General features: G+C 63.6%; 1 protein-coding gene across 1 annotated transcript; it reads right to left on the reverse strand.

Annotated features, from left to right (window-relative positions):
- Positions 1-374: 374 nt before the first annotated feature.
- Positions 375-8859, reverse strand: DDR2 (discoidin domain receptor tyrosine kinase 2). The gene is made up of 16 exons (XM_010580997.1): positions 8769-8859; positions 6713-6815; positions 6356-6587; positions 6124-6271; positions 5861-5966; positions 5300-5483; positions 4984-5227; positions 4801-4863; positions 4539-4669; positions 3816-4026; positions 3112-3335; positions 2858-2994; positions 2262-2453; positions 1873-2107; positions 1192-1341; positions 375-777 (listed from the first exon to the last, which is right to left on the reverse strand). The coding sequence occupies exons 1-16, from the start codon at positions 8857-8859 to the stop codon at positions 640-642; spliced, it is 2589 nt and encodes an 862-aa protein (XP_010579299.1). The 3' UTR covers positions 375-639.
- Positions 8860-10002: the final 1143 nt, after the last annotated feature.

Below are 10002 nucleotides of genomic sequence, written 5' to 3' on the forward strand. Positions count from 1 at the left end.
CACTCCAGCAGTCGGGCGAGGAGCCGGGAGTGCCGTCAGGCTTCTCCCTGTGCAGCTGGGGTCTGGCTGGCAGGGACGGGGCTTCCTGCTCCTCCTTGAGGCACGTCCAAAGCCCAAAATGTCCGGAGAGTTTTTGTTTTCACCCTGTAATTGCACAGCCAGCTTTGAGCTAGTGGCAACTCCCAGCTCCTCCTCGAGCAGGTAGTGGCTGCCGGATGGTCCCTGCTCCAGCGGGCATGTACCCACGCACATCCCTTCCCCAGGTGCCTGTCCCACGCACGGGCCGGGAGCTTCCTCACGGAGAAAGTCCAGCTGACGTTCCTCCCCTCTGACCTGGGGAGAGAAGCCGCTCTGTTCCGGTCATGGTCACCAAGAACACGCTGCGTCAATAAATAACCCTCGTCTCAGCCCGCGTCGCTCCTGGGCTCGGGTCAGCAAGCGAGCGGGAGATCCGAATCGTCCCACGCCGTGGCTCTCCTTGCTACCCTTGGGGTTTTCCTCTGAGGCTTCACTGTACAATGAGAACAAGACCAGCTGCCCGGGTTTTATTGCTAAGTCCGAGTGAAGTGGCTTCGGTTTGCGTATGGGGCTCCTCTGGGGACGGGGAGGGATGGGGACCGGGCTGGGGGGAGCAAAGGGTCATTCTTCACTGGCTGACTCTTGGAGAAGGCGATGGATGTCCTGGAAGGAGGGACGATCTTTAGTGTCCCGTCTCCAGCAGCTGAGCATTAGCTTATAGACTGAGTCAGGGCAAAGTGCAGGCTGGGGAAGGTAGGTCTTCAAAACAAAAGGCAAAGATGAGAAAGGGAGAGAGTTACTGCCACGGAAACCAAAAAGCAAAATGCTCCTGGGGAGCCCGATTTCTCTGTGCACCGGAGGGGAGGTGGACAAGGGGACCCCCAGATGATACAGTGGGGGGGCTGGGGACAGCTGCTCATGTCTCCCAGCCTGGCTAAACGCCGGAGCAGGGTTAGGAGGCAAGCGGTGCCTCGGGCTGTGTAAAGTGCAGGGTTTGCCGTGCCGGGCCCTTCAGCAGGACTCCTTCCCAGAGGAGTTCCTGTCCCATAACTCCCCCATAGCCAAGCTCCCTAGCTGGCCACCTTAAAGTCTTTCCCCAGGTCCCCAGTCTCCCAGGTGCACTACTGCCTGTCCTGCCCCATCCCATCCCATCCCATCCCATCCCATCCCTACCTGCCGGCCCTGGTCCCGGAAAAACTCGCCGGTGTTTTCGATGACCTGCTCATCGGACAGCTGGGAGTAGGGCTGCTCCCGGCAGAGCGTGAAGGTCTCCCACAGCGTCACGCCGAACGCCCACACGTCACTGGCCGTCGTGAACTTGCCCTGGCCAGAGGGAGCAGAACAGGGTCGGGCATGGGCATTGCCCCATCCTGCTCCATAAGCCCTATGTGCCCAGGGTTCAAAACCTCTTTCTGGATGCTTCAGCTTCCAGATCTGGACCCAGAGTGGGGCTTGGACCCACAGACCTGCTCTCTGCCCAGGGCCAGAGCCTGGTGAGCTCCGGGTTCAGCTTGCAGCAACTGCTCTGAGAGCTGGGGCTTGGTGAGGACCCAGCTCCCTGCAAAGATAAAAATTAACCCTGCTCCCTCTTCCAGGGCTGACCACGGCCAGGAGAAAATGTCAAGCATCCCGCTCAAAGGCTGGACACCGGGCCACCAAAGATCACCGCAGTCCCCCCATCCTGCCTTGAAAAGCTGCTATCGCTCCTGCTTTCGGCATGCTTCACCCCAAAGCTGGGCTCCGGGGAGGACAGACTTCCCCGTCCCTTCTGCACCCCCCAGCCCGAGGTGAAGAGGCTGTGAGCAGCCCCAGGACCGTGTCAGCGTCCATCCGAGGACCCCAGCCCCCGCGTACCAGCAGGATGCTCTCCCAGGACATCCAGCGGATGGGGAGCACTGCCCGCCCCTGGATGCGGTAGTAATCCCCGCTGTAGAGATTCCTGCTCATGCCGAAGTCGGCTATCTTGATGGTGTACTGCTTCCCCACCAGGCAGTTGCGCGTGGCCAGGTCTCGGTGCACGAAGTTGAGGGAGGAGAGGTACTTCATGCCGGAGGCGATCTGGGTGGCCATGAACCGCAGGTCGCTGTAGCTGCCGGAGTGGGGACAAGGGAGGACTGAGGTGCAGGAAAGGATGGCAGCCGTGGTGGGGGAGGTACGCGGCCCTGAGCGGGGTGCCCCACAGCCGGGCAGGGTGCCTAGAGCAGGCAGCCCTGCCTGTCCCTGCCTGTCCTGGGTGGCACTACCTGACGGTGGATGTGTGGCCGGCGGGGGGGCTGCCTGCCTGCTGGCGGGACAGGAACTGGTTGAGGTCTCCGTTCTCCATGTACTCGGTGATCATGCACAGTGGGTCATCCGTGATGCACACCGCCAGCAGCCGGATGATGTTGGGGTCTTTCAGCCGTGACATGATCTTGATTTCCTTCAGAAAATCATTCCTTTCCGGAACAGAAACCACACGGATCGGATAGACAGACCCAGAGGGGCACAGAGGTACGCACGGACCGGCTGAGCGTGCCACCCACCCGCCCAAGCCTTGTGGGGGACCCGCGGGTCCCGTCCCCTGGGACTGGGGACTATGAGAGGGAGCTCAGGGCTGATCCGCACCCAGCTGTGGAGTGGACTCGGTGGGTAGATGGGGAGCTGGTTAGGACCAGCAAGGACCAGAAGTCCTGAATCCTGGCAGCCCAGCGTCCCCAGGCAGCTCAGGCGTATAGTCCTCGCAGGTGCACCAAGCACCTGGCCGCTGGAGGCAGGGGATGCTTTCCGAGCGTCCCGGCTCTCCTGGGGGGGCAATACGTGGGGGGCAATGCCAGGGCGTGTGCACCCCCCGGCCCCGTACCTGGCATTCTTGTTGGCATCCGCTCGCAGCATCTTGACAGCCACCAGCACGGGGCTGTTGGAGCTGGTGTCCAAACCCTCCAGGGCAAAGTCCTTGCCTGTGAACTTCTCCATCCCCTCCACTTCGCAGAGATGAACCTGGAGGGGGGCAAGGGGCAGCCATTACCTCCAGCTACTGACAGCCTCCCCCGGCTCCCGCAAACTGGGAAGAGCCTTGCCTGAGCCCGGCTCAGAGCAGATCCAGCTCCCACTCACCTCCCCAAACTGGCCTTCCCCCAGCTTCTCCTTGAAGGTCAGCAGCTTCCTGGGGAACTCCTCGACGGCCACGTCCTTGCCGGAGAGCAGGTCCATGGTGAGGGCTGGCACTGAGTAGGTGTTGCCGCCCGTCACGCCCTGCAGGTTCACGATGTCGGCCTCGGCGTAGTGGGGGACGCCCTCGGGGACACTGGCCTGGGATGGCTTCACGGCACCGCTGCAACCTGGGGGGGGGACAGCGGGGGCAGCCCTGCCGTGGGTGTTCTGCCCTGCACCCTCTGCTCCCGGCACCCGCTCACATTCTGGCCACCGGCTCCTCCGTCCCCGTCCTCCCCAGAGCCCCTGGCACGGCTGCGCTCCTGCAGACGTCGCAGGCTGCTCCGCTCCTTCCCCATCACCGAGAAACGCACCAACCCAGCCCCAAGCACCAGACGAGCAGGGATCAGTGCCCAACCTCCGGATGGCCGAGGAAGAGATGCCAGAGCATCCCAAGGGCAGTGGTGGGGACGCAGCTCAGCCTGGCGGTGGACACCAGTGATGGCTCTCGGCCACAGGCTTTGCGTGACCTCCGAGCGGGATGCGTGGGAGCTTGCGCGACCTCCCCCCACCCTATGCCAAAATGTTTGGAGACGGGGAGAGGGTGCTGCAGCAGGCTCCGTGTGTGGTCGCTGGCTCTAAGCACGCAGGGTGTCCCCACTCTTCACCTGTGTCCTCCTCCCCCGGGGTGAACTCGGGCAGCTTGCGGATCAGGCGGGAGGGCTCCTGGTAGTCAGGTCCCAGGGGGAATATGCGGTCGTAGGTGGAGCTGGACTCCTGCTCGCTGGAGGAGGAGGAGCGGTTGTGGTTGAACATGCTGGATTCGCTGGGCAGGGAGAGGCTGACAGTCATTTCGTCATCCAGCATCCTCCGCGATGCCTGTGAGAGGGGGGCAAGGGAGGAGAGAGCTGGGACAAGGGGTCCCCGCAGCACTGGTGGGACAGGGTGTCCTGTGCTCCATGGCACCGTGGCCATGCCCAGCCCTGAGCCCCCCCTCTCTCGTGCCCTGTCCCACCTGGGGAAGATGTTTTTCCTCAGGTCCCCCCCTCTGCTTCTCTTGTCTGCCTCCATGGAGAAGAGTTTAGCTCCATCACCTCTGTGACTGCCCTTGGTTAGCCGGGGGCTGCAGTGAGACACCCTCAGGCTCCTCTTCCCCAGCCCAGTTTCAGGACAGAGGGATAGACAGGCATGCAGGTCCCAAAGTCACCACCCTGCTCAGCTAAATCCCCTTGCTTGGGAGATGGGTGCAAATCACAACCTTCCCGATGAGGGGAAGGGAGCATCAGCCCCCGCATGGAGTCTGCTTTCCCCATGCTGACCTTCCAGAAGAACCTGCCCAGGATGAGCCCACCGCCCCAGGGCACCTCGCCAGCCACCCCACGCTTGCCCACCTTCTCCAGCATCTTCTGCCAGAACTGCCGCCACAGTATGATAACAATGATGGCCACCAGGATGAAGATGATTGCCACCAGGCACCCGATCAGGATACGTGTGTTGCTGTCGTCTACCTTGAGCGTGGGGTCTGGCAGGAGAAGGAGACAGCAAGAGCTGGTCACACCGGGATGTGGGGAGAGCCCCTGCCATCAGATGGGGCAGAACCCCCCAGAGCATCTCCCCATGCAGCTCAGGGTGACGTGCTTCTCGATGCCTTACCATAAGTGGTGGGGACCACCGGTACCTCGGGAGGGGCCACCGAGTTGTTGTACATGGCTGCGTCTGGCAAGGGAGAAGAGGAGAGCTTGAAGGTGGGGGGCGTGGGTGTCCCACAGCCCCACTCCCTCCTTGAACCACCCCCCAGCAGCGTCCAGTCCCCGCAGGGCTCGTGGCAGCGGGTACCCGACTGGAAGGTGATCTCGCTGAACATCATCCAGGCATCGGCGAAGTAGTACTGGCACTTGATGGCATTGGCCATGCGGTGGAGCAGGGGCACGGTGACGAAGCGGGCGCTGGGGTTCACGTCATCCAGCACCAGCACTGAGGAGACGGCACTGGGCTCCCACTCGCTGGCGTCGGCGCGGAAGTAGCACTGCACCTCCTTGAAGATCTTCACCCCTTTGGCGAACATGTTGTTGCAGTGGACCTGTGGGGCAGCCCGTCAGCGCGGCCACGGCGGGGTACGGTGACGGGGGACGGGGCGGGGGGGCGCGCGGACCTTCATGGCGGTGAAGTTCCTGATGCGGTCGAACTCGAAGGTGATCTCCACGTAGCCGCCGGCAGTGCTCTCGTTGCGCCAGCCGACGTAGTCGTAGCCCGGCCAGACGTGGTACTCGTGGGTCTGCGTGAAGTCATCCAGCCCCGACACCCCGTCCGTCAGCTGGCCCAGGCCCTCCGTCATGCTGGTGTGTGCGAGGGGGGGAAAAGGGACCGTGACTCTTGCCAACCCCACAAACCTGCCACCACCCGGCACCCACCCGCCAGCAGCTCCTGGGAAATTCAGGAGGGGTTTTTGTTCTTGATGTTCTCTCTAGAAAAGGCTGCGGGATGCTGAAGATGCAGCAGTTAGCGTAAATCCAAGAGAAGGGCTGGGGGTGCTTTCCCCATCACGATGTGCAGCCTCCCAGAACTGGCCATGTCCCCCACTTCAGGGATACCCCCTGAATATTTGCTCTGCTGAGGATCAGCACGTCAGCCTGCAGACGCAGGGAAAAAACATCCCCATCCCCTCCTGCCCGGTGCGGTGCCCACGACGTGCGCGAACCTGCCTGGTCCTCACCTGTACCCAAACGCCCCGTCGTACACCGAGTCGTTCAGGTAGATGACGGTGCCCCCGGGAAGGACGAGCTGCTGCCCGGCCGGCGCATTGTAGGACACCAGCCCGTCTGCGGGGAGGGGAGGGTGAGCGGCCACCCACACCGGACAACCCCGCTGCCGGTGAGCCCTGGCCAGCCCCGGGGTGCTGCCAGCCCCCCACGGGATGGCCAGCCCCCCAACCGGGCTCTGGGGACACGGGGAAGGGCACGGGACCGCAGCACCCACCCAGCCAGACGCAGCCGTAGAGCTCCACGCGCAGGCAGACGTTCATGGAGTGGTCAGTGACGGGGATGAAGCGGACGAAGCGGGCGATGAGGGGCGGCTCCAGGTCCTTGAGGACGATGTCGTAGGGGTTGGTGTTTCCATCCAGCACCTGGGGAGAGAGAAGCGTGGTGGGGACGGGCAGGAGCAGCCCCCCACCCGCCACCCAGCGCAGCCCCCCCACCCGCCTCCTCACCTGCTTCCCGTGCCGGTTCCTCCAGGAGATCCAACGGGTGCCGTCCCGGCTGTAGTTGATCTTATACATGGGGGCAAACTCGTTGCCGTGACCCCCGGCGTGTCGCCCCTGGGTGCCCACCAGCGTGATGAAGTGGAGGGCGCGCAGGTCGATCTGCAGGAACTCCTTCAGGTCGTCGGGCTCCACCGGGATCTCGGGGCACCAGGCGCCATCGCCGTCCTCCGAGTCCAGCCTGCGAACCCAGAGCGGAGGAGCCGTTCGCAGGCGGCCAAAGCTGGCCCCGTGCCCCCCGCCTTCCACCTCGCCGTGGCAGCCCAGACCCTGCCGTGGCTGTCGCAGGAGGGTCCCCGCACTCACCGTCCGTACTTGGCGGCTGTGGACTCGGACCACTGGCTGGAGGCCGAGATGTCCTCGTCGGGGATGTGCCCGCCCGACATTCCCAAGGGGTACCGGCACACGGCTGCAACGAGACCGGTGGGGCGCTGAGCGGGCATCCCTCCTCGCCTCCCCGGCCAAGATACATGCTGAAATACGGCATGGCACTGCCGGGGCTGGGGTATATCCACAGCGCCGCAGGGACTGCAGCCCGGGCAGCTCCGGCGCAGCACTCTCCATCCCTCTGGCTTACAGAGCGGGGATGAAGCACGACGGGACGGTCCTGCGCAGGCAGACACCTGCCCGGGCAAATGGAGCCACTGGCCAGAAGCAGACGCCAGCCCAGCTCGAAGCGAAGGTGGGAGCAAGGGGAGGCAGCTCTCCAAGGGCTGCTGGATGTGCCCGGTCCCCGTCCCCAGAGATCCCCTCCGCCTTGCTGGCAAGCATTTCAGCTGCGGTGGAGGGAGAGCCTAGGGACTGGCACTGCTGTCCCCATGCTCCTCATTCTGGGGGCACCCAGAGGGCTTGCTCCAGAGGCCGCTCACCCAAAAAAACCCACCCGCAGCAACCTGTTCTCGGCCGTGCCGCCCCGCCGCTCCCCCCACCTGCCTGGGGGAAAAAGTGAGAAAGATGGGCGCTCGCCCTCCCCGCTGGCCCCACGGCTCCCATCGCCAGCTCCACTCCAGCCCCGGCTGCGAGTGGAAAAGTACCCGGGGTGGCAGGCGGGCTGCGTCCCCGAGTGGCAGCCGGCTCCCCCGGCACCGCATCCACGCCGCTTCCCAGGAGTTATTTTTTCACGCCTGGCTGCCAAGAGAGCTGCTGAAAGGCTGGCTTGTTTGGCCGTGTTTACTGTCTGGCCTCCGGCTCCAGCCCACAGCGCTCCCTCCACACGCCGCCCCGAGCAAACACCCGCACCGAGGCGGCAGGGCCTCGGCGAGGATGCGGTGCCGGTGCCGGTGCCACCTCCTGCCCCCACGGCCTCCGGCTCGCCCGGTGCTGTGCCGGCAAGGAGCCCGCGTCCCAGTGCGCGGTCCAGCCCGGCAGCCAGCTCCCATCCTCGGGTCCCCGCACCACAGGGACCATCTCCTGCATCTGACAGAGGGATGGGCGCATCTTCAGCATGAGCATTGGCACAGTGGGGAGCATCTCTTCTTGTCTCCAGCTCTCCTACTTGTGACGCTCTGCAGAGCACAGCTCCCACTGAATTCCCATTTAATTCTTGCCGAACCTAGAGCCGGCCCAGCTCCTTTGCCCTGGGTAGTAACCAGCCTGGCCAGGCAAAGCTGGCACTTCCAGCCCTGGATGGCTGCAGAAGAAACAGGATTGCTTCCCTAAGCGCCATGCGACCTCCAGGGAAGACACAGCAAACTGCCCACGGGTGGAAGAAGCCTTTGAAGGGATGTATTACAGGGATGCCCTGGGGAAACCCTGACGTGCTGAAGGATCCTGGACATCCCGGAGTACAGGAGGGGGCTGTGCCCTGCAGAAACAACCATTTAAACACACTTCCCTCGCTGATGTCCAGCGCACTGTTGTGGTTTCTGAGCAGAAGCCAGGCACCTAGTCAAGCCACTTTACTAAAGCCAACCTTGGTTTGCTGCAAAACCGCCAAAGAAAGCACGTCCCAGCGGCAGCAAACAATACCCCGGCACCTTGCCTCCTGCACGCCGCAGCTTCAAAACTGAGCAGGCTCGATGAGCCCCCGATGGAGAAGAGCCCCCACTCAGAGCCCGGCGCTCCGGCTGCAGCACTTTGCCTGTACCCCAATGTCCCGCCAGCCTGTCGGTGCCAGGACGGGCACCCGTGGCACACGCAGGATGTTTTCTGGGTCGCTGGCGGTGGCTGAGCCGCACACAGGACAGCAGAGTGCCCAGGCAGGCGCCGGCTTGGGCGGCCATTACACACCGCTCCCAGAGCTGGGAAAGTCCCGGAGATGGCGAAGATGACGTGAGCCCAAACTCAGGCACCCTGGCAGGAGCGCAGCCCAGGGAAACGCACCTCACGGCTCTTGCAGCCGCCTGGTCCCCATCTCACTTACCCGGGTTCACCTGGGCTCTCACAGCCCGCGGGATGTGCAGCAGCAGCAGCGGCAGCAGCAGCAGCAGGGCTGGTCTGGGGGTGGCCGGCATGTCGGCAGTCCTGCGGAGACAGAGCCAGGGCTCGTCACGCTGAGGCATGGGAATGCCGGTCCTGCTTGGGTCGGCCAGCCGAGGGCGAGACCCTGTGTCCCCACCTCAGCCTCGGAGGAGGAGCAGAGCCCCAAGCCTCACGTCTGCGATGGTGGTCAAAGGGGTCCCGGTGTCCCATCCCATCCACCACCCCCCCGGGAGCCACGGCATCACGGGGCTACGCCGACACAGCCCTGGCACGGGCAAGTAACGTGGCCCTGCCGTGACCCTGGAGCCAGCCGTATGAAAGGGCCACGGGACCCACACAAAACTCCCAGGGCTGTGCTCGGGGCCGGCGCCGTCCGGCTCCACCGACGGGCAGAAAGGCTCCGGCTGGGCCGCCCGCCCTTGGATGGCGTTGAAAGCAAGGCGTTGCACAACCCCGTCATATAACAAAATAATAGCACGTTGCAACACGTGGTTTCCCTGCCTTCTGGCTGGGGAGAGATAATAGCAGATAATCGCCCGAGATTTACAGCAGCATATTTATTGTGACAGTTCTCTATGGTGGAACGGATCTCAGGGACGTGGGTGACACAGAAAGGTGTGACAGAGGGCATGGGCGCCAGCTTGCACCCGCTGCCTCCTGGGGAGTGCGGGATGGGGCTGGAGGGGACCTGGAGGTCCTGGCAACAGGGCTTGGGCTGCAGTAAGGGGAGAAAAAGGGCCAGTGCTGGCAGGGCTCCTTGGAGCAGGGTGCAGCCCGTGGCACAAGGGGATTTCCCCCCCCAGCCCCGGGAGGTGCCTGCTCTCTGATCAGCGCTGCTGCCACAGCCACTTTGCAAGGCAGCGGCCGTCACCCTGGCTTGGGCTAACCCTCGGCTGTCGGGAACCCCCAGAGCCTGAGCAGCTCCTGCTGCACCCACGGACCTCTGGGGAACCACCGCGGGGCACGGCACCGTGCCGGGAGATGCACCAGGGACACCCCGAAGTGTCACCAGCCCTGCTCCAGGCTCCCTGGGCTTCCCATCCCCCTATTTGCCAAGGGGACAATTGTCCTCCTGGGACAACCCTTCACACAAGCACTGGATGCAGATTAGTCCTCTTTTTATTAAAAAAGGCTATTTTAATCTAGTTTACACACACATTAACCTTTGCAGAACA

This window comes from Haliaeetus leucocephalus, unplaced genomic scaffold, assembly GCF_000737465.1.
Source record: "Haliaeetus leucocephalus isolate CR32 unplaced genomic scaffold, Haliaeetus_leucocephalus-4.0 Scaffold76, whole genome shotgun sequence".
Classification (NCBI taxonomy): Eukaryota; Metazoa; Chordata; class Aves; order Accipitriformes; family Accipitridae; genus Haliaeetus; species Haliaeetus leucocephalus.